Genomic DNA, 24,283 nt, shown 5'->3' on the forward strand with positions numbered 1-24,283 from the left:
TTAGTTTATCTCCCTTAAATCAGTTATAGGTGTCATTTTTACATATACGATGGAGATTTTGTCATTTCAATTGAGGAAATCTTTTTCCAGGTCATTATTTAAAGTAAACTAGTTTCATTTTTAATGCACCTTAAGGATATTTGAACATTCTTTGTTATAACTCAAGTCTGGTACCTTAAACCTAAACTGAAAAACAAAGCTAAACCATCACCCAAGGACTGGAGTTCCACCAGTGGCCACTAGGTGTCGCTGTAGGGTTACTTTAGTTATGTTATCTAAGGCCTCAAAAATGAATTTCTTTTAAATGAATTTAATTCAAAACGACATTTACAAAGTGTTTCAGTCCAACAAATACCAGCCATCAAAGATCAGTTCAGTAAAAAGCTTTTGTATTTGGCTTAAGATTTTCGACCATCACTATTAAGCTATTGAAAAAAACCGATATGATCTATTTTAACCAGCAATAATTTTGTGTTCTCTTGCTGAAAATAAAATCCAGCTCCTTAATAATTATTTCTAAGGATACAAACCCACAACAGCTGATGAGAAGCTGGATTATTTTCAATAAAACAGCTTCAGCTACAGGTTTGCCAACTAAATCCGCCGGTCTTATCTAACACGTTGTCAACCCACCTGTACAATTATTAGCATTTATACGGAAAGAGCACTTTAAGAGTGTTTTAAAAACTTTCCACATTATCAGGCGACCACCTGAGTGGACACCTTGAGGAAGCCCCGCCCCCCGACACGTGTGACGCTGTAATCTGACCGACAGGTAAACCGACACCGGCCGCCATGTTGGGGAATTGCGGAAGTCGGGGAGAGCGAGAGTGGTAGAGCGAGCACAGGAACACATGGGAGAGTTTCACCGAGAGTTTGAGTCGAACGCAGTCCGAAAAAGGGCGTCGGTATCCTCCTCTTCCCCCGCCACCGCGCCGCTCCCATCGCTCCTTCCCCCCGGAGGAAGAGGCGGGCTCCGCGCCACAACACATCCGGAATTCGAAGGTGTTCGCCCAGCTCCTCTCGGTCGCTCGGTCCTGGGCTTCGCGGCGGTTCGGTTGTTCAAGCCCGACGAAGAGGTGGCGGAAACAGAACCGGAACTAGCTTAAACATTTACAACCCCACCCCCCAAATCTAACATTAACAGCGGAGAGCGGAGTGACGGGGGAAGGTGTCGACGGCCGAACCCGAGTCAGAAAAGAGGAATAAGAAGAGAAAAGTCCGGACAGGATGCCCCTGGCTCAGCTGGCGGATCCCTGGCAGAAGATGCCGATGGGGCGGACGTCTGGAGAGGTGAGAGCCCGTCCTACCCGAACCCCCACCCCAGACCCGAGTCCCGCGTTCTGTCGCGTTTTGAGGGTTAAAATGCCGCAGGTTAGTGATGGGACCCCTGGAAGTTTCCATTCGGACTCATCCGAACCCGGATTAAAGTATCAGCGAGGCGCGTCGAAGGTGCAAACTTTTATTACATGGTTATTACGGGACACAGGGCTCGTAGTAAACGACTGGGTCTGAAGGGTTGACAGTCGAGTCCGCATGAGGAGGAGGTTCGACCCATTTGCTGCTTTTAGTGTTTCCATTAAACGGGATTAAAACTTTGTCACAGACGCCTTTGATTATGTCCAAAGTTGGTTTGGACCAATTAAACGCGTGGAGATAATCTGTTGTGATTTTTACGCCTTTTTCTGTGGTTTATAAACTGTTAAAATTTAGAATTGCGAGGTTAAGATTAACGAATAACTGTGGTTATATAAATGTGGTTTTTGGTGCCTTGATTGTCAGGAATTCTGGCAGAAAAGCCAGAGATTTCAAATTTTTCCGCCCCTTTATTGCTGCAGAAAACAAAGCATAAAAACACCCCCAGGCATAAATGCTTGGAGATAAATGCTTGGAGGTTGTTTCTTCAGATCTTGATAAAGAGCAGGACGTGGTTCTGCTGCAGTTTCAGGAAGAACACGCGGGTTTTCGCCACTTCCTGTTTGAGGTGTCACCAGGGCTTCAGCAACAGACGGGCTTCGAGCAATAAACCTTCCCTCCTTTTCCCCTCCTCCTCCTCCTCTCCCGACAAGTTGTTACCTGCTCAACGGCCTCTTTTCCCTTCAGTATCAGCCAGTCGGGAACGAGCGCCGTGACCTTTCCACCCTGGCGTTACGCTTCTGACGCGCGCCCGTTCGGCGCCGCGAGACGACCGAGCGGCCGCTTCTCTCCGCCACCGCCAGGCACAAACCCCAGCTGGGGTCCTGGAGTGGGAGGAGATGCTTCTGTTGGGTCTGAACCCCCGAAGGCGACGTGCTGATAAAATCTTGAACTTTATACCGGAGGAGCCGGGGCGCCACAATAGCCCGCACGCCGTTAATTACTCGTTAACTGTGGTATCTCAGCTGAACTGTTTCCTGACAGGGGCGGCCATCTTTATACATTAAAGGTGGCTCCGGGGGTCAAATTCAACGCTGGTCCAGACTGCAGGTTTGGCCCTGGGATCCGACCCCGGTGGTCTTCCTCATGCTAATCCATCCCTCCAGCCCTGTTCACTCCGTTCCTCTTCTGTCTCCTTATGAGGGGGAGGAATAATCTCTTCAGGGCCGTTGTTTTGGTTCCAGTCGGAGCCAGTTTCCGTTGATGGTGCTAGATGCTAATCAGATTGCTAATTCATGTCTCTCGTTTCTTTCCTGGCGCGGCCGAAGGCGTGCGAGTCTGGCCGTGGCCGTCGCCGCTCGCTCACCTGTGAACGAGAACGTGCGTGGGAAGCAGAAGTCGGGCTGATGTGACGGCGAGCGCGTCTGTACTGACGCGTCTGTACTGACGCACTGCAGCATCACGGGACTCAGGCGTCCACTCCAACTCCCTCCTTTTATTTCACACCTGCTCTCGACAGCGGAGTCGGGGGCGAAAATAATCTGGCTTCCTCGTGCGGTTTTGCCCGGTGCCCTTCTGCCTGTTGCCCCCCCCCCCCCCCCCGCTGAGCAGCAGCTCGTGCTCTGTGACGACCGTGAAACCAAATAAATAAATAAAATAAAAGGCGTTAATCGTGTGATGACTAACGAGCAGAGGAGGAGAGGCACAGCCTGAACTGACCCGACTCTGGCTGCTACTAACAGGCCCGCGTGGGAGTGTTTAATCAAAACCACGGGGAAATTCTGAGTAAAGCTTCTTTTATGAAATCATCGCCACTTTACACGGCATATTTCGTGTTGTTTAAACTGTACGTGCAGCAGGTGAACTTGTTGCTGGAGATAAGGTGTGTGTGTGTGTGTGTGTGATTACAGGATGTGAACCACGACCCCGAGGACTCGGTGGGTGAGGACGACTCGGCTCCAGTAAGTCCAAACCTCCTGTTTTTCTGGCTCCGGCTCCTGTTTAGATGGTTCTGTCAGGTTTTCCTGACATTTATCAGGCTGCAGTTATAAACACGGCCAGAGCTCTGTTTGTGCATCGCCACGGACGCGCCAGCGCGTGTGAGCGTTGTGATGATCGTGGGATTTGTTGGAGAAATGATGTGAAGACGCTTAAATTTGAGTGGAAAGTGTTAAACTCTGCTTAACCATCAAGCTTCAGACAGCAAGAACCTGCCGTGTCCACTGGAATGGAAGCAAATTTGACCTCAATTTAGATTAGTGTGTGTGTGCGTGTGTGTGTGTGTGTGTGTGTGTGTGTGCGCGCGCGTGTGTGCGCGCGTGTGTGTGTGTGTGTGTGCTGCAGACTCCTAAAAGGAAAATGGGAACTCAGCTCTTCTCAGACAATAGATCCATAAGCCATCTCCTCTGCATTTAAAAATCAATGTGTGCAGCTGCTCCACTCGCACCCTCCCCCAGCATGCAGTACTCGCTCTTCACACACACACACACACACACACACACACGCACACACACACACGCACAGGTTAAGAGAAGAAGCTGTGGTTGAAACACCAAGAGCATCACGTGGTTGCGTGTGTGAGCACGAATACGTAGCTGTTAATGAACCAGTTTCACTTTTCCACCTGTGCGGATTAATCTTTTGTCGCGTTAGATTTGCAGCATCGAAGCATCGATGATAGTCCCGAGATGTTAGGAAAAATCGGAACTTCAAAAGGTCCGTTTCTGTTGGTTCTGGCTGAATTTAAACACACTCGTTTACATAATTGCGCACACACAGTCGTGGCCCCCAGAGACAGAAAATGTTTTCCAGACAGAACATCAGGACTCTCTGAGGGACCAACTAACATGTGCTGCCATCTGCTGCTGCGTGTGTGTGTGTGTGGTGTGTGTGTGTGTGGTGTGTGTGTGTGTGTGTGTGTGTGTGTGGGGAGGTGGTCAGCATCCTCATTAGGGCCAGGATGAGGTCACCTGTGTGCTGGGTTTAGGATCTGCTGTTGTCTTTCCTTAGTTTAAACATTGATGGTGTTACAGTGTTTCTATTGAAGGCGTGTAAAGAAAATCAGTGACATTTATAGTTTTTAGAAGGGAAATGCATTTATTTGCTGTTTATTTGACGTGTCGGTCCGTTTTGGAGACGACCATGAGCAAACAGAAGCTTGATCAGATGATCTTTCTGCTTGGTGAACGCACACGGTCCTTATTTTGAAGCGACTGCATGTCCTGATTTGATTTTATTTCCCCTTTTATTTGTCCAGGGAAAAATCCCGTTGAGATTAACAAACCTTTTTAAGGGAGTCCTGGCAACACAGTCAGACAACTGAACAGTTAAAAAGCTGAATGGTTTGTTCTGACAAATGATCTATCATTCATCCATCTAGTATAAATACTGTGGTCGTCCCAACAATATATCAGTTACAACAAATTGACATTTTGTCTTCCAAGTGCACACATACAGGAAGGAGGTTGTGTGTGTGTGTGTGTGTGTGTGTGCTGCTGGCAGATGGTGTTTTATCTTCTAGGGCCATCTGAGCTGACTCTGCTCTGGTGTCTTTTAAAGACCCACACACACACACACGGACCTTTCTAATTATTAAATGTGTTCAGGTGGTTTGAAAAAGGTGTGTCTGTGTGTGTGTGTATGTGTGTGTGTGTGTTTGTGTGTGTGTTGCAGAGGGAAATCAGATCCATTCCTTGGAAAAACCTTATCACCTAAACTTTAACTCTGAACCAGACCAGGCAAAATCTCGTGTGTGTGTGTGTGTGTGTGTGTGTGTGTGTGTGTGTGTGTGTGAGGGAGACAGAGAGTATGTTGAAGCTTAAAATGGAAAACTCTCCACCCATGCTTATGAAAGTGCATATTGATGTTCAGAGAGAAAGTTAGATTAAAAAATATTGATTGATGGGAAGAGAGAGAGAGTGTGTGTGTGTGTGTGTATGTGTGTGTGTGTGTGATAGACAGATCAATGGAGGGAGAGAGAGATGAGCCTGTGAAGTGAGCAACAAAAAGTTGTTCTGTGTTATTCCAGTTTTGTGTGCATCAGAGTGGGGGTGTAACATTCTGGGTCCCAGGGTTTGTGTGGTGAACAAGGCATTGTGGGTAATGTCATTGTGAGGTCACGGGCGATGATGTAATCTCTGCATCCCGGCGCCACTCTTCCTGAACGCTCTTATCACTCTCTGGTGTGACCGACCACAGAGCACAGACGCCATTCATCACTACTGAATCACAATTAAATCATTATTAATCAGCACATTCATTTTGACCAGATAGAAGTTGAAGGCTTTGCGTGTTCACCGCACATTTTTGTAGCCTCAGTCGGTTGCTGTGATGCTCAGTTGATATAAAATGTCCCACATAATCTAATATCTACACCTATAAACCACAACAACACCCTGGAAACTACCCCCACCAAGCTATAATTAACTGAGGCTAATTTAAACCCCGAAATACACACACACACACACACACACATGAGTGTGTGTGCTGTGAGAGAGGTCGGTCAGGGGGTTTCCTCTGGACTTTCCTCTGGGAGGAGGAGGAGGAGGAGGATGAAGAGGAAACCTTCCTCCCACTCCAACCTGACCCGAGCTGGAATGTCCAGATTCCAGGTCTGTCGTCACTTCTACTTCTTCATCCTCCTTTTTCTTCTCACCTGTTAAGTTTAATGAATCGAACGTCACCATTGAACATCAACCAACGTCTGTCTTTTACCTTTTTTTAAATTCTTTTCAGTCTGTATTCCATGTTTTTCCCGTTCCCCCCCTTTAACCTCTGTGTATCTCTGTATCTCTGCTGGTGTAGATGTTACACAATCTGCACTCATGCCTGTTCCCACTCCCAATCACACTTTCCTTCACTCCACTCATCTCTCTCTGCTTTTTCACCTCTTTTTCAACATTATTTGCTCCACATTTTGTGAATGAAAACGAGACAAAGCAGCAGAATAGTTTCCAGAACATCAGCTTAGTTCAGGGTCTTGATTCAATACTTACTTCCTGTGAATTCCCTGACAATTTTCTGCTCTCCTTCCTCCGCTTCCTTCGTTCACCGTTGTTTTTCTCCCCCTCTCATCTTCACCTCTAGTTTCAGCCTCTATTTTTTTACCACGACAGGTTTGTGTTGATCACACACGCGGTGCATTAAAGGACCAGTGGGAAATCAAAGCGCCGTGGCTCACAGGCTGATTCACGACGCTCTGAAACGTCCGACGTGTCTCCGATCTCGCAGAAACAGGCGCGTTTATGCTGTATTTTTACAGTCGTGTGTTATTTGCACGTCTAATAGAAGCCTTGGACAGATCGGCCCGCCCGCTACTTCCTGTCTGACCTCACAGCGACGGTCCGAGTGCTGGAGGCCTCCGAGGACAGATGTGTGTCTTCCTGTGCAGATGTTGTTGCTAGGGAAACAATGACAGGACATGACTTTAATCGCCCCCGATGAACAGCTGGAGGGCTTTCCTGTGGGGAGTGTGTGTGTGTGTGTGTGTGTGTGTGCTGCAGCCACTTCTGCAGTCACTTTAGTGTTGCATCAGAAGAGGAGCGCCATGAAAACACTAATATTCCACATCAGGAACAGACAACTCCAGGTAACACACTCACGCCGTCGTGCGGGTTACTTTAAGGTCGCGGTCGTTTCGGAGTGCACGTGTCGCATGGCGCCGTGCCGCCGTCGGCGTTTCAGCAGGTTGGAGCTCCAAACCCGTTTCATCTGTTCAGGAGACGATATTTTAATGCAATATAACTGTTTTATCTCCCTTAACCACAGCAGGGAAATAGATTTACGTCTAAAGAAGCTCTGATTATTGTCAGGGTTCCATTGAATTTGAACCAGGTGAAGATTTCTTATCTTACTGTCATTTCAGGCTGATTTGAGACACAATGTCCAGTATCGTGTAATATTAATATTAGAGTATATTATAACATCATGTAACAGTTAAAACTGTCAGCATCTGGTCATAAAGTATCGTCTTTAACGTGGAAGTGAATGAACTGCGGAGAAGTGAGGGGCATTGTTTTGACGTTTTTCACGTATTTATGAGTGTGTGTGTGTGTGTGTGTGTGTGTGTGTGTGTGTGTGTGTGGGTGTGTGTGACGGGGCTTGGTGTAATTAAGGGGGCTTCTTTGCACAAATAAGAGGGGCTTGATTAGCAGCAGATAAAGCACTTTCATGATGTCTAATGAGACACAGACAGTAGTTGCTCTGTCCAGGGGATCAGAGGTGTGCGCGTGTGTGTGTGCGCGCGTGTGTGTGCGTTATTATTAGAGCCGTTCCACTTCCCGGTTGTCCCAGTTTTGCCGTACGATTCAGCTGATGAAAGCGTTGGAAACACAGAAATGTTGAACAGAAAGCTGCAGCATCTTCCGCGTTAATAACTAGTTTATTACCTCCAACCTTCACCCACGGTCACGTGATCACAGGCTGTGGGAGGGGACCAGTAGAAGGTCACGGTTGCTATCAGCAGAGATACATTTAGGTGGAAGGTGTGACCTTATAGAGGGAGGGAGGAGTTCAGACATCCCAGAAACACTCAGAGTGGAGCCACCGGTCCTCCGTGTGTGTGTGTGTGTGTGTGTGTGTGTGTGTGTGTGTGTGTGCAGTGATTGAGGATCGCACCATCTCCTGAATAAATGATGACGTCCTCACTCTGCCGCCCCTCATCCATTCTTAATGCTTCGCCCCTGCTGTAACTCATCCAGCCCTGTTTCCCTTCCTCATCCTTCTCATCTTCATCTTTGTCTTCCTCCCGTCTGCTCCTTCTTTCTCTCGTTGGAAGCTCACAGTAAGTCGGGGGTTTTGTTCACGCAAATGTGCCTCATTTCCCCCCCCCCACATTGAACTAAACTGGTGTGATTTTACAGACCCAGATATATTAAACGCTGTAATCGAGGCTGTCCAGTGATAATCTGGCTAAATCTCTGGGCTATATTTGTGTTGGTGCAGCTCTTCAGTCGTGAGCGCTGTGATTGTCTGTTATTGAGTCTGCGGAAGTGCACTTCATGCCTCTAACCTGACAAATCCCTCACACGTGTGTGTCTGTGTGTGTGTGTGTGTGTGTGTGTGTGTGTGAGACCATCCAGCTTGTTCTATTGCATAACAGGCTTACAGGGCACAGATTGTCTGGAATTGTATCCTGTGCAATTGGTCCTTCAAAGCCACTGTCCCGACATCACACACACACACACACACACACACACACACACACACAGGACCTCAAACAGTAGATATTATTGTTACCACAAGTATTTATTATTAGCAGAGTTAATAGAAGTCACTGTGGAATTTTGGTGTCACTTTTATTTTATTTCCTGTCTGCTTGTCACACGCACACACACACATTGTTTTTACTTATGTGTGTGTCCGTGTGTGTGTGTGTGTGGTGTGTGTGTGTGTGTGTGTGCGGAAACCAGTTCATACCGAAGGCAGGTGAGAACAGGTGGGAGCGGTAATCCCAGAAATGTCAGCCATCCGGTCATTTCCTCACTGCTATTGTGGCCACATTGTTCCCGCGGTGGCCGCTCGTTGTTGCCTGGTGACTTTTAATGATGGTAGATTAATGTTTGTGCGTCATCTCTTCTCTTTGATGCTCACCTGTCTGTAATCAAGTATAATTTTAGAGTCGTTTTTGGATTGACTGACAGGTAAACCGAGTTTTGAGAGCTCATTTTGTTCAAATTCCAGTGTCAGAGTGTGAAGTTCTTCCTCCTGATCTTCACATCTGAGGTCGGCAGTTTGTGTGTGTGCGGAAAAACCGGGGAGCTCGAGGACACCTGATGGGAACACTGGGTGGAAGGTTACAGCTGCGTGTGAGTGGAGCAGGTGAGAAGGGGGGGTTGGGGGGATCCTGCATCCTATCCCAGTTTGGGTGTGTGCCCCCTCCCCTTCCTCTGGGTATCCCCCCTCACTGGCTCGCATAGCTCTTCCGCCCTCTGAGCCACTTGCTCCAGTGTCACCAGTAGGACTCATTCATGATGACACACTGCTCACCAGAGGCCAAGCCGCTGTGCATCTCTGCCGTAACCAGCCTCGTCAGGGCGCTGCGGCGTCGGCTCAAAGCCTTCAGACGCCTACTGCTGCTGACGAGGAGCGACGCCGGCCCTCCGCAGACAGCCTCCCATACTGGCCAAAAGAAGCCGTTAGACGGGAATAATGGCAAAGCGGTTTCAGGCTGTGGGCCGACACAGCCCCGTGTGACCGTGAGTAGTCACGGGGACGAGAATGTTTCTGCCAGTTTGGCTTTTCTCTTGAATTTGACCAGCGCTGACCCACCCTCCGTGGTTTTAGATGGCTAAACTTTAACATCAGGCGGCCAGAAGGACCCGTCTCCGTGTGTGCGATGTGTCAGAGTTGGGTGTTAATCTGGTCCGAACGCAGGTGTTTATGTTTGGGGCATCAGCTGAAGCCGTGCAGCTATCTGAGAGAGCAGAAGGCTTACAGACGGGAAGGCATTTGGCCTTTTTACCATGAAGGGTCTCTCATGTGTGTGTGTGCGCGTGTGTGTGTGGGCGTGTGTGGGCAATGAGAACTTGGCTTCGTGTTACCATTCCTCCCATCCTCTGTAACACCAGTGTGTTCCAGGAGTCCCAATAAACACTCGTCCATGGAACACAACAGAGAAATTCTTTTAAAGTTGACGTGATGTTGAAGATTCAATTTTGATTAGTTAATTAGAGTATTGCAATCATTGCTATTTAGTTCCTATTTTCCCTCTGAATATGTCAGGATGCAGAGACTCTCGAGACCTCCGCAGCACTTATGTTAATTTGATCAGTCAGTTGTAATCACATCTGGATCAGGGGATGTGCAGCTGCGTGCACAGCCGTCCAACAACATCGCGCTGCTGCTCAGGAGGCCTGGTAATGAGCTCTGACGGTGAACGTATGACGGGAGGTGTCGCTGGAGAGGCTGCAGCAACACCTCCCGTCATATGTTCAGGGCCGTTTCTGGGCGCTTAACTGCTTTATTCCAATATTAAAAGGACGGACGTGTGGGAACGATCAGGGGACGAAGCCTCACTAATGCCCTCGTGTCGTCACCCATAGATCAATCAGGCAGTGCAGCGATGGTCCCGAGAGTTTAATCTGTTGTAAATCTGAAATTGTTCTGCTTATTAGACACACCTTTATTTAGATGTGTGTGTGTGTGTGTGTGTGTGTGAGAGGGAGAGAGAGAGCACAGGTGCAGGGTTTGCAGTTTTAATCCCGTGATTAAGAGGTGCTACATGAGCATCCCGTTGCCTCAGCGCTGATCCTCCATCTGTGGTCTGACAAACACAAACACACACACACGCACACACACTCTCACACACACCCTGAACTCCTTGGCTTCTTAAACATTTGACATTCTATTTCTGAGCCTGTCATTTTTGCTCACAGTCTACACCTGAAGCTCTTTGATAGTTACTTTGATCTTTGCGGCATATTAAACTGCATTTCACTGATCACCTTTCACTAGATTCCTGCACACACATACACACCTCTCACACACCCTACCTGACCCAGGACACAAACCCAGGACCTTCTTGCTCTTATGGCGACAGCGTTAACCATGCGCGTTTATTTCCCATGAGAAATAAGTAAGATAGCGAAAGCTGAGAGACGTGCAAATTAGAGAGGCGAGGTGAGAATAGTTCAAATAAAGATGGAAGAGGAGAGGAGGGAGGGAGCGTGAGGACTTCATTGAGGGAGAGAGAAAATGGGAGAGAGAGGTAGAAACATTTGGAGAGAGGGCGTGAGAGGAATAAGTGAGAAACAAGCAGAAGCCGTCCTCATCCTCAAATCGGGCGTTCGATGCGCAGGAGCATGTTAGCGCCACAGAACCTGAGCCGCGGCCGGGACTACAGGACACATTATTCACTGGGACATCCAGAAGCCTGCAGGTCACCCACCTGGGAACTTCAGGTAATAAGGGGGGGGGGGGCAGGGGGTTCGAAGTGTGGAGGAGCAGGTGAACTGTCGAGAAAATGGATGGATTTAAGAGGTACAGGGGGCACCTGTGTTCATCTGTTTAATCTAATCTGAGCCCCGCAGAAGCTTCGGCGGCAGTGTCAGCAAGTACATGCTGCTTCAGTGCGGTCTCATTAGTGACTCAGCTCCAGCAGGAAGCAGGTACGGTGGGCGGATCCATGACAACTCATGCATCTGTGTGTGTGTGTTGGAGTGTGTGTGTTGTGATTTCATGCTGAGCAGACGACGAAGACCCAGGGAGCCTGTTCAACCTGCTGTGTGATTCACCGGGGCAAAAACACGCTCTCGATGACTACGTCGTGCTTTAGGTTACTGGCTCGAATGCAAATGATGAAAATAATGAAGGTTTCTAAAATGCTTTTAACCGTGTTCTGCAGAGAACATGTCTCAACTTGCCTCAGCCAGTTTTTAGCGGAGGCAGAAACCGGTGAAGAAACTTGTTCTGACCCCGCCCTGTCTCAGGGCTCCCTGCCCGCAATGCAATCTGGTCTATGGAGGCTGAAAGGGGACTTTCCAGTGCAGTTTTGAGTGATTTTGAAGATGCAATGAAGAGTGTCAATAGGTTGGGATAAAATGTAGTGTTTAGGACAGACGAGGACAACGCAGTCACACAGTTTTTGCTCCGTTTTTGCTGCTGCAGAGTGCAACAGGAAGTGTCTTAAGAGTCTTTGTCACTGATGTATCAACTGATCTAATCTGCAGCCCCGTTTAAGGATTCAGAAAAAAGTCACACAAAAACATGAAAGGTTGTTGTTGAAGATTGTTCCAACCGACGGAGACACGTGAAAGTCCGCCTGTGTGTCTGTTACAGGACGACGTCCCGATCAAAGAGATCAGCATCACTCACCATGTGAAGGAGGGGTCCGAGAAGGCCGACCCACGACAGTTCGAGCTCCGCAAAGTCCTAGGACAGGGCTCCTTTGGCAAGGTGTGTGTGTGTGTGTGTGTGTGTGTGTGTGTGTGTGTGTGTGTGTGTGAGAGAGAGAGAGAGAGAGGCATTAAATGTTTGTAAGAATGGATTTTGACACATCCCTCATAGTTTCTCCAATGCTGTAATTGTTGAGAGATTGTTGCCATAGAGACCACAGGTTAGACGTGGGTTGATAAATGAACGATAAGCTCCCCCAGCCCAAACGCACACACCCCCACACACACGTGCTATTTTCTACTGTGACACTCATCATTAGTGACATGGCTGCACAAGCATGGGTCTCACTTGTGTGCTCAGGTGTTTCTGGTGAGGAAGGTCACGGGGCCGGACGCCGGTCAGCTGTACGCCATGAAAGTCCTGAAGAAAGCGACGCTGAAAGGTAAATCACGTTATCAGGTTATGAAAGCCGACATCGCTTTAATGATAAACCCTCCCTCTAACTCCAGTTGTGTCAAAGGCCAACGCGAAGAGATAAACTTTATCTATATAACCGGTTGAGCTCCAAGGTTTTCTTTGAAGAAGTTGACCTTTAAAGTTTGGAATTCATCCGCAGCCTTCGCAGTCGGGTGTCTGTGCGGATGACATCATTTGTACTTGTGTGGTAGCAAATATTGACGATTGAGCGGAATTTCACACATCAAATCCTCCAAGTGATGCTTGCAGTTTATGCTCCATCTGTTGGTGGGAGAAATACTCCTCCCTCCTGAATTAACCTCTGCTGACAAGTTTCTGTCTTGTTTTTTCTTTTTGTTCAGCTTATTTCTCTCAGTGATTCATTATTTAGTCATCTGCTGCCATCTGGGAGCCTTTGTGGCTAAAATAGAAGTTGGATTGATTGTGAGGTTTGATGGCACCTATCTGATTGCTTCTGCTTTCTGTGTTTGTTTCCAGTACGCGACCGGGTCAGGACCAAGATGGAGAGAGACATCCTGGTGGAGGTCAACCACCCCTTCATTGTTAAACTGCACTACGGTGAGTCGACCAGCGTGACACTGGTTCTCTCACTGGTTCTGACAGCCCAGTCAGAGAGCCTGCAGGGTAAATGCTGAGCTGGCAGCTGCAGCTCATGTTCTGCTCCTCTGCTCAGCGTTCCAGACTGAAGGGAAGCTGTATCTGATCTTGGACTTCCTCAGAGGAGGAGATCTTTTCACACGCCTTTCCAAGGAGGTAACTCCTCTTTGTGGAGTTTTTATCTAAGTTAAAACAGATTTTATCGTATATATTCTAGAACCTGGTTATCAATTTTCCCAGGTGATGTTCACGGAGGAGGATGTGAAGTTTTACCTGGCAGAGCTCGCTTTGGCCCTGGACCACCTTCACGGCCTGGGCATCATTTATAGAGACCTCAAGCCAGAGAAGTAGATCCCTCACTCTCACTTTTGCACACACATACACACACACACACACACACACACACACACACACACACACACACACACACCACACACACACACACACACACAGTCATGCTGTACTAAGAATGCAGAATGGAAAACTGAATTTCTGATGATTTCAGCATCCTGCTCGATGAGGAGGGGCACATCAAGCTGACTGGTGTGTAATATTAAACTCTTACCATGTGTTTGCACTAATGCACAACGTATTTAACAAGGTGACGTTGTCGTTGCTGCGTCCCCAGTCTTTGCTTTAAAGCCTAATAATTGATATCTATTTGACCGTTCAGACTTCGGCCTCAGTAAAGAGTCCGTCGATCATGAAAACAAGGCGTATTCCTTCTGTGGCACTGTGGAGTACATGGCTCCTGAGGTGGTGAACAGACGGGGACACTCGCACTACGCCGACTGGTGGTCCTATGGAGTTCTTATGGTAGGAGGATGTTGCTGCTCCTCTGTGTTCAGATCTGCCATTTCTTCTTTACACTCATAGACGTGCAGTAGATTAGAGTCTGTCTATGCTGGTGGTGTCTGTGTTGATGATAAAAGTAAGTTTTATACGATGCTTTATTTTATGTGACATCAGAGGGAGGTGATTCCTTTCAACCTGACTAATTATCAGATTCTGGTTGTAATGAGTTGACCTGTTGTCTTATTTTAGTATGAGATGCTGACAGGATCGCTGCCGTTCCAAGGCAAAGACCGGAAAGACACGATGACCATGATCCTCAAGTAAGACATTTTACACCACAGAGGAATTCGGCGGAGGGGGGGCTTCTGGGAAAATGAAGGATTTATTTCAAAGACGGCATTTGGGAGGATGAGGAGCAGCAGCACAGTGAAAGATGATCAGGCTGCAGGAAGTGTTAAAGTCTCTGCCTTCCTGTCTGTTAAAAAATGCTGCGCTGTCCATTTAGACCCTACGGCTTCCTGTCTCATGTATTGAATACACAGTGTTAGATGGCTGATAATGTCAATAAAGGATGTTCTATCTACACATTGATTTTCACAGGGCCAAGTTGGGAATGCCACAGTTTTTGAGTACAGAAGCACAGAGCCTCCTCAGAAACCTCTTCAAACGCAACCCTGCCAACAGATTAGGTACAACTCTGATAACACACACGAGTAGCAAACACGAACGCCCTCGACTGAAGCTCCAAACCAACGCTCCTTGTCTGCCCCCTGCTGGTGGGTTTAGGCGCATGAGACGTAAAGCCTATTAGCTGATGTGATTAGATCAAAGGTGACTTGGTGCTGTAAAGAAGTCAGTGATTGACATGTGCGCCTGCTCGTGCCTCTTAATGGTGTGTCATGTGCAATGCTGCCAGCTCAGGATGTCTCCTATTGTAGGAGCTGGACCAGACGGTGTGGAAGAGATCAAGAGGCATCAGTTCTTCAACACTATCGACTGGAATGCAAGTGTCTCCTTTAAATAGCATGTCATTATTCTTATATCATTCCATCCACGTGTCAAGTTCTTCATTTCTTCCTGTATTTCCAGAAACTCTTCCGTAGGGAGATTCACCCTCCCTTCAAACCAGCTGCAGGACGACCTGACGATACCTTCTATTTCGATCCAGAGTTCACCGCGAAAACTCCCAGAGGTACCAACAACAGAGTCTCCTCCTCCTTCGACATCGCGGTGAAATAATCCGATGTTGTTGAGCATCAACAGCTGTTTCTGTGTGTCCCAGACTCTCCAGGGGTTCCTCCCAGCGCCAATGCCCATCAGCTGTTCAGAGGATTCAGTTTTGTGGCCATAACGGAAGAGGACACAGAACCAGCCCCCAACACGATTGTTCAGGTGCACACACAGACAGGGAGAATGCTGTATGACAGGATGAGTCAAGAAGGAAGGGGCAGTTTTTAACAGCTGATGTGTAACCAGCTGCCATGGACACATGGGATGTACTGTTTTAGGCACCAGCCAAGATAAATCCTGCATGACTACCACCGAACACGCCTATATTTGGTTTTCAGGGAAATGATGTCATTACATGCCTTATAAGCCTTTAGACTAACAGCATCATGCACATATCTCATTCAAAAACATGTATGCTGACAGCTGCATCAGGTCTTAATTGATCTGTGCTTTAAACCTCTGCTGAGTTCATAAATCATTGTCCACAGCAGAGAGGAAGGACTCCCAGGCACTTTAGAGAGAGTCTCAACCATTTTCTCTAATGGACGCAGTAGCAAGAAAGGTTACTAGGACAAAATGTATCTTTGGTGAACTTTTAATGAAGGTGGATGATGGCGAGGCACTGCTGAAGGGCTGACCTGCAAACCTATGAAAGGTCATTTCCACTCAAAACCTAGAGCTGCAGCACTGACTGAATCCGGATCACGTGTCTCTGTGAGCTACAATGCTCTGTACTTAAAGCACAAATAATAAAAATATGTCTCCCTGTATTGTAGCAGCTTCACAGAAGCACATCCCAGTTTTCAGACACCTATGAAATCAAAGAGGACATTGGAGTCGGGTCCTATTCCGTCTGTAAACGCTGCTTACACAAAGGAACGGGCATGGAGTACGCTGTCAAGGTAAAGACCTGGCATCCACACGTTATGCAGAGCAATGCTAGACGTCAGCTGGTCACTGCCTGTTCACAGATCATCAGCAAGGCTAAGAAAGATCCGACCGAGGAGGTGGAGATCCTGCTGAGATATGGACAACATCCCAACATCATCACCCTGAAGGATGTGGGTCACCTCACACGCACCTCATGTAGTAAAACAACCTTTGCCAGAGGCTAAAACAAGCTTGTTTTCAGGTGTATGATGATGGGCGCTCGGTGTTCTTGGTGACTGAGCTGATGAAAGGAGGTGAGCTGCTGGACAAAATCCTACGCCAGAAGTTTTTCTCGGAGAGAGAAGCCAGCGCCGTCCTCTACACCATCACAAAGACTGTAGAGTACCTGCATGTGCAGGGGGTACGTCCTTAACCTCGCGCAGTTACTCATAAAACGGCCCCGGGTCAAAACTGTTGACCGCTTGTGTTGTGGCTACAGGTGGTGCACAGAGACCTGAAGCCCAGCAACATCCTGTATGTGGACGAGAGCGGGAACGCCGAGTCCATCAGGATCTGTGACTTTGGTTTCTCCAAACAGCTGAGGGCGGAGAACGGTCTGCTCATGACGCCGTGCTACACTGCTAACTTTGTTGCACCCGAGGTACCTCAGTGTCCAACGCTCTTTAAAATGGCCGCTCCCCCAGGCCAGATGTTCACTGGTGTCTAACAGTGGTGTGGGGATGGTGTTTGTGTGCCTGCAGGTGCTGAAGAAACAGGGTTACGATGCTGCCTGTGACATCTGGAGTCTGGGAGTTCTGCTCTACACGATGCTAACAGGGTGAGTGCCGTGATCGGTCAAACTTTAAAGCTTTAAACTAAAAACCTGTTAACGCATGACCAACTCTGTTACCTCAACATAATTATGGTTAAGACTCTTCAATGACTGTTTTACTCTTCAGTTTCACTCCTTTTGCCAACGGCCCAGAGGACACGCCAGAAGAGATTTTGGCTCGTATCGGCAGCGGCAAGTTCTCTCTCACTGGAGGATACTGGAACTCTGTCTCTAATGAGGCCAAGGTGTGAAATTAATATGACATTAAACGTAAAATCATTCCCCCCTCACTGCATGAGCCTGCATGTGGACTATGACCTCTTCCCTCGTTCAGGACCTGGTGTCAAGGATGCTGCACGTCGACCCTCACCGGCGGCTGACGGCTGCTCAGGTCCTTCGACACCCCTGGGTGACGCACAGAGACCAGCTCCCCAAATACACCCTGAACAGACAGGACGCCCCACATCTGGTCAAGGTGACACACACACACACATCTCCACCATCATAAATAGCTGATGTCACAGAAACTATTCTGGAAATATAGAAAACAGGTGTTTTAGTGAAGTGGATCAATAACACACCCCCTAACTTCATGCCCCTTCCTCTTGCTCCAGGGTGCAATGGCAGCCACTTACTCAGCCCTCAACAGGAATGTTCCTCCAGTCCTGGAACCAGTGGGCTGTTCCACTCTGGCCCAGCGGAGGGGTATGAAGAAGATCACCTCCACTGCCCTGTGACCCCCCAGCCACACCTCCACCACCACCAACCTCAGCTCCCCTAAGCCCGCCCCCTCCTCGTGATTTGGTCCAGTGAGCCGGACTCTGCTGATGAATACAGGAACGGCTAAAACCAAATAGGAACACTGAGACCACCCCCCCGCCGTCCCTGCACCTTAACAGACTCTTCTGATTGGATATTCATCCGCTTCAGCGATGCTGAGCTGTTCAGCAAACCCGTCCAGTCTTTGCATCGGACAATCAGCGCAGCCCGTGCGCACGTCGTGGGAAAAAAAGAGTACTGTATTTATCTACTTCAGATAGGGAGATTTGAACATAGAATGAAGATAATCTTGTGTATGCATTTAAAGAAGCAGGATCATTATTATTCCTTCATTATGGTTCTGCTGTAGCTGTAGGTTCTGTATGTAAACCTCAAGTAGCCTCTGAGGTGAGAAAGAGGCTGATGTACCTGCACAACCACAGGAAACAACACATGCATTTACTCAAACGTGATGTTTCTTCCTCAGGAGCTGAAGGTATTTGTGCTACGTTTGCAGTATTTTACCTTCCAGGTGACGACGATCAAAAGGCCCAACATTTGACGGCCCCGACTTCCTTCAGTCCTTTAATCAACCCTTCGTTTTCTGCTTCCCTCACAGTCACTTTTATTGTCAGACATGATTTTCTTTCTTGCCTTCACTGGATTTGTAGACAAAATCCGCATTTTTACTTTAGTATTTTGGGCTGCACAAGGCAAGGTTGAGTATGGCGAGTAGGAGAGGAAGCCGCTTGAGACTGCTCAGATTAGCGCTCAACATTTAAAAATTTCAACTTTAATACCTTTGAATTTTTGCTATGATACATATTTTTTTAGTAGTGCTACAACTTGGAACTGGAAATGAAACACTCGCATCTTTTAGAAACACTCCTGCTTCTTAAAATCCAGCAGTCTCACGGTGAACACCATCAAGCAGATTAAGGAGCTATATGATCAATCTTGCCTCGTGCTTCTTTCACATGACACTTTCCCCTGGATAAAAAAAACCAAAAAGAACACGAGGACAGGTTCTTACCTGGAGATCAGGTGGCCCGTTGAGCTGCAGGAGGACCAAACATCAGATCATCGCAGTCACTCTGAAGGCTTCCACATTCAACACACCCAGATGAACCTCTGACAGGAACTCAACTGTAAATAAATATCTAGAAACTCAGGTATCTACATATGCAGAGGATCCGTTTCACCATGTCCTAGTGAAGGGAGGTGAAGGAGCACTGATGTGGGCCTCAGGAGGCGAGCGGGACACCACGAGGGTCATTCTGCCTCTTCCAAATGTGCTCGCCTTCATTATTAAACTGTAGCAAACTAATTACAAAACATTCCAGTGACCTGAGTGCTCAGGTGCCGTCTTGGAGGTTCTTCATTCAGTTTTCCTACTGTGCGTTTGTGATCATTTGCTGTTGTGTCAGTACCCAAATTTAGGATTTTTACTTTTGAGCGTGAAAAATGTTGTTTTGGGACACGGTGTAATCTCATTCTAATGCATTCTTTTACCGCTGAATAAGGTTTTCCCAACAGAAACCAAATTGATGATTAAAACTTAGAGTTAATCATTTTCCATTACAGTTTGAGCTAAACACAAATTTACCTTCTGAGAATTCTAAAAACCCGAACCTCCATCGTGGCCTCCAGCAGGTGATTCCTGCTGTGATGTAAAGGCTCCTGTCATGCACCTGTGCGCCTCGTGTCTGGAAGAGTTCATTGCCCGATGTTTGCAGCTGCCTCCTAAGCTCACCTGAATGTCTGTAAGCACAAAGGGATCCCATTTTTTCTTCTGCTCCAAGACTCAACATAGACTTTTATAATATATAAAATGAAACTTTAGTGTTAATTGGTTTGCTGATGTACAGCTCTGGGATAAATGGAATGTAAAGGGATTTTTTCTGTGATATTGAACAGGGAAATATCGTTCTTCTCCGTCTTTCTTCCTCCTGATCTTCCTGTCAGTGCGTTGAGCCCTGCTGCTACTCTGACTCTCTTTTTGTACCTGCAATGAGGGTTGGACTTTCTATTAAAATAATAAAAAGGAAAATCAGCTGATGGATGCCTGATAACTTTCACTTTAAGACTCAGCCAATTATCAAGTGCCTATTACTTTTTGTGTTTTGGCTAAAAGTTACATTTTAATATCGTTGATGACTATTTGAAACAGAAAAAACAATATAAAAACGTCAACGGGAAAAGACCGTTGACATAAATAATGCTTTTTGTTGCACTTTTAGTCCCGGATATTGTCAGACGTACATCAATGACGGGCCATTGTCTCCATGGCAACGACCAAAGGATCTGTGAGGCGTTTGGCTCTCGATAAAAGCCAAGAAAACAGTTCCAATACGGCGCAGCCTGGCGTTATTACCGTGTTATTACTGTCAACTAACCGCAACCTGAAGCACTTTGATTCTCTAATCGGAGTCTTAATCTCAATGTTTATTTTGTGACTCGGGCGCCATTTATTCTGTTTCTGTAAACGTCGCTTTTGTAATAAAGTTCCGGCGTTTTGAATGCGCTGCGCATGCGCAGTCGGCTCTAAGAATTGGGGAACTGCGAGTGTTTCTTTCCGGGCGGTAGGTTATACTCCGTGTTCGATTCCAGTGTTGCTCAACTGTGATTCACCTCTGTCGAGTCGGATTGACGGGAACGAGGCGTGACACAATATGCCCAAAAATAAAGGTAAGACCAAAGAAAGGCTGTCTTGTGTGAAAGTGCTGGATTTAAGCGTCTGTTGGGCTGACGGACCCGCCGTGAATACACACGCACTAAAAACGTGACAACTGGGGCTAAAAATTAGCCCGAAGCTGTCGCGAATTATACCAATCAGACGTCGATGGGCTTTGTATTTGTCTGAAAAAAGACACCTAAAGATGGATCTGGCTAACATACCAGTGAAGTTAGTGACGCTTGATTAAAGTTAATCGTCATTTGTGTCGCCCAGATAGCTCTGAAACGTATTGCTATGTTGCTACCTTTTATAGCAATCTAGCTAGTTTATGGCTAAGCCCCACCGGCCTGGGGTGGCAACTGCGATGTAATGCTGTTCAGAATAATCACTGGCATCGACAGTCAATTAATGCGCCACATGGTATTGTAATGTGCAAATCCAAGTAGCCTTACCCAGTATATCTGACATTTCTGTGTTATTTGATTTATGAGACAGGCTAGCACAAGCTAGCCTAGCGTACTCCCATTTCCTTATCTAGCTGTGTTACAGACTAAACACTGTGGAACTGTTCTTTCATCGCTTGTCAGTGTGTCCATGTCGGACCTTGATCTATAAAAAAATAATCCAAGTTGAAAATTGCCACCGATTTAAATGAACACAACTTCCGTTTGTTTACAGGTAAAGGAGGAAAGAATCGGCGGCGTGGAAAGAACGAGAACGAGTCTGAAAAGAGAGAGTTGGTCTTTAAAGAAGATGGACAGGGTGAGTTAACCTGAGCATGGGTGGAATAATGCTGCATCCGTCTCCAAACGGCCTCAACCCCCGTTCATTTCAGAATCTTTAATAAAAAAAACCGTCTAAATTATAGAACATAATTGTTCTGTGTCTTCAGTTTTCTCCGTGTTGTCAACAGAAATACACCAACAATATTGTAAGAGAAATACATCTCCTACAATATTAATACAACTCCCGTTAAAGGGCTATTTACTGATTTGGCAGAAACGGTGATTTAAATGCTATATTTTTTTAATATGAGCCTGGTGAGTTTTTCTGTAAAAGGGAATCTCTTCAGAAAAGTCCAGGCTTTTGTGTCATCCTGACATCCCAGGTAAGGATTCAAATTTTAAATTGGTGTAAGTCAATATAATTAGCCATTTCCAGTTAGTGTGTCAATAAGATTTTTGAAAGGTGTTTAAAGTTTTATGCTGTCGAGCTCCCCTCACTAACCTCAGACGGGGCGAATGACAGGGAACCTTATCTTCTGTCCTCAGGGGTGTTGATCGAAATATTTTTCCAGCTTTTACTATTTATAGACTTATGGTGTTTGCATTGGGAATTCCTGTTTGCATTTTAAATACTGCAACCATTGTGAAACCTCTTAAACTTCACATTCAACACTTTCTCTGTGATCAGATTTGCACGTGCAGTATCCCAGCACGGAATCACACACTAGGAATCATCACGGAGCGGCTGCTTTAGTTGTCCGGGTTCCTCGTTCAGTGTCCCGCTCTGAAACAAAGAGGCTCTGGTCAAACTAAACGTCCCCCTCTTGTGTTTTCCAGAATACGCTCAGGTGTTGAAAATGCTGGGAAATGGGCGTCTGGAGGCCATGTGCTTCGATGGGACCAAGCGGCTTTGCCACATCAGAGGAAAACTCCGGAAAAAGGTAGGAGCACCCTGACCCTCTCACGTCTGGGAAGCCCTCAGATGTGCTGAGTGGGCATTTCCACGCTGGTGGGGGTCGGAGGGGTCAGCGCCCACTGACCTCTGCCCTATTTGCCTTCCCTGCAGGTGTGGATTAACCAGTCAGACATCATCCTGGTGGGACTCAGAGATTACCAGGTCGGTCGCTCGTGCGCGTATGTGGAAAAGCCGAACTGCGTTTGCTGGTGTGTCAACGAAGGAAATTTTTGCTTTTGCAGGACACCAAAGCCGACGTCATCCTGAAGTACAACACAGACGAGGCGCGCAGCTTGAAAGCCTACGGCGAGCTGCCAGACAACGGTGCGCCCACACGCCGGCCTTATTTAGGCCTCTGACCCCACCTCTGCTTCCTTTCTTAATTACTGGCATTCTGACCCCCAGTCATGATTTTTGACCCCTTGTTTCCACGTCCACAGCTAAAATCAACGAGGACAACTTTGGTCCCGAGGATGACGACATCCAGTTCGACGACTGTGGCTACGGCGACGACGACGATGTCGACGAAGTACGTTCCTCTCACCCGTGGTCGTTGATACCCAGCGAAGAGCTGAGCTCCTCATGTCTCTGCTTTCTGTGTCTCCAGATCTGAAGACCTGCTACCAGAGGGGATGCTGGGATTTTACCAGAGATGCTCCAGTTGGGATATTTTGAGCTGACACGCCGCACCGATAATGAATATTTTTTAATGAAATCAGCCGATCTAATACAGTTTATTAATACGCCTTGAATCTATTCTAGTTGAAAACGTGTAACATCTTTATTGTGTAAAGTTAATTTTACATGGCGAGAGATGGACGCCAGTACATTGAGTGGATGGAGCCACTCGCTCGGCGGCAGCTGGATCGGTCAGCTGATCGGCGAGCTCCCAGCACTGTCAAATTTGGACATTTGCCTTCTACACTGCGGTGCTCCCTCCGTTTCATGCGTTTCCTTTTTTGTCACTCACGCTATCATAACTGAAGTTTATCTCACAACGAATGCAGCAACTTTTAAAAAATGTATTTATATCCATTTCACACTAAGTGGAATTTAATACAGAATCTCTGGATTCGCCATAGATTAAAAAATGACAAAAGAAACCATTTTCTGTTTTATTTTTGCCCCCCACTGCCGAAGCCTTTGGCACATTTCCACAGCTCTTAATTGGTATAAAACCTTTATATCCTATGGTTTTCACGTATCCCCACGGGCTAAAGGTCCCAGATTGTCCCCAGAAGACGGCGATCCATCTCCCCTTGAATCAGAAGAGCAATGACTGTATTTTTCTATACTTTCCCTGATTTGTGTTTGTTCTGTTTCTGTGTTCTGTTCGGCGTTCTCGGCTGCTCGCTCTACGGCTTCAGCGTGACCTGAAGCTTGACCTGTTTGATCACTCTGGACCAGCGGTTCCCTCCTCCAACACAGACCACACCAGTAAAACCTCACATCGGGGCAGCCCACACTTGGGCTGTGCACCTCTCATCAATATAGAATAAATATAAACTAGTACTTAACTACCCAGACCCTCCAGAAGTCGCCCCCCTTGCCCATGGGGGGTTCCTTCACCTCTTTGGGAACCGCTGTTCCAGCTCTCGGCAGGGCTCTCGCTGCTGTTGTAACTGAATTCATTAAAAGTGTAAAATGTTTAAAGGCTGGCTTTCCAATAAAGATCTCAAGTCACCCAACATGTTTTCTGCCTCACATGCGCTTCCTGCGTCGGTCCGAAGGTGGCGATGTTGAGACGATTGCTGATTACCGCGAGCACATCTGGACCGATTTTAGTGCTTAAACATTGTTTAGATTTTCAGAATCGGGATCGAACGTAACGGCCTTTTGTTGATCAGATCCCGCCCATCGAGTGTTGATTAATTCAACGTAAAGACTGTTTTCAGACGTTAAATATCCGTCAGTGACCCATATTGTCGGGCACGCTCGGCGCCTTTATAGTATGACGTAATCCCCCTCAGAGTATCTGTGCCTCGCACGTGCAGCCAATTACGAGCCAATCAGAGTTCGGGAAAAATCAAGCGCGCCGCCACGTGAATATCCGGGGGCCCAATAACGTCGCGTCACTAATATTCTTCCGCCTTATTTGACAGCGACGACTCGCGTCCTGATGGTTTGTGGCGCATCAATATGTAAATTAGCCAGCGGTGAAGCGGTCCCACTGTTGA

At 47.2% G+C, this 24,283-nt stretch overlaps 2 protein-coding genes across 6 annotated transcripts; both read left to right on the forward strand.

Annotated features, from left to right (window-relative positions):
- Positions 1-821: 821 nt before the first annotated feature.
- Positions 822-19,807, forward strand: rps6ka3b (ribosomal protein S6 kinase, polypeptide 3b). Of its 5 annotated transcripts, XM_057012973.1 has the most exons (22): positions 822-1,293; positions 3,267-3,317; positions 12,133-12,249; positions 12,550-12,631; positions 13,144-13,224; positions 13,340-13,419; positions 13,504-13,610; positions 13,769-13,806; positions 13,937-14,079; positions 14,308-14,378; positions 14,659-14,747; positions 14,997-15,061; positions 15,148-15,250; positions 15,341-15,450; positions 16,065-16,190; positions 16,260-16,349; positions 16,421-16,579; positions 16,658-16,819; positions 16,920-16,996; positions 17,118-17,235; positions 17,325-17,465; positions 17,605-19,807. In XM_057012973.1, exons 1-22 carry the CDS (start codon positions 1,231-1,233, stop codon positions 17,725-17,727), a joined length of 2,196 nt encoding a protein of 731 aa, XP_056868953.1. In that variant the 5' UTR covers positions 822-1,230; the 3' UTR covers positions 17,728-19,807. The 5 variants fall into 5 exon arrangements, with proteins under 5 accessions (XP_056868953.1, XP_056868955.1, XP_056868951.1 ...); XM_057012975.1 differs by lacking the exons at positions 822-1,293; positions 3,267-3,317 and adding an exon at positions 6,876-6,943; XM_057012971.1 differs by lacking the exons at positions 822-1,293; positions 3,267-3,317 and adding an exon at positions 9,312-9,551.
- A 471-nt stretch (positions 19,808-20,278) lies between these two features.
- On the forward strand, positions 20,279-23,794 carry eif1axb (eukaryotic translation initiation factor 1A X-linked b). The gene is made up of 7 exons (XM_057013006.1): positions 20,279-20,437; positions 21,105-21,188; positions 21,989-22,092; positions 22,218-22,268; positions 22,349-22,430; positions 22,547-22,635; positions 22,714-23,794. Exons 1-7 carry the CDS (start codon positions 20,422-20,424, stop codon positions 22,717-22,719), a joined length of 432 nt encoding a protein of 143 aa, XP_056868986.1. The 5' UTR covers positions 20,279-20,421; the 3' UTR covers positions 22,720-23,794.
- The last annotated feature ends 489 nt before the right edge of the window (positions 23,795-24,283 follow it).

The sequence above is a fragment of the Takifugu flavidus genome, chromosome 17, assembly GCF_003711565.1.
Source record: "Takifugu flavidus isolate HTHZ2018 chromosome 17, ASM371156v2, whole genome shotgun sequence".
Taxonomy (NCBI): domain Eukaryota; kingdom Metazoa; phylum Chordata; class Actinopteri; order Tetraodontiformes; family Tetraodontidae; genus Takifugu; species Takifugu flavidus.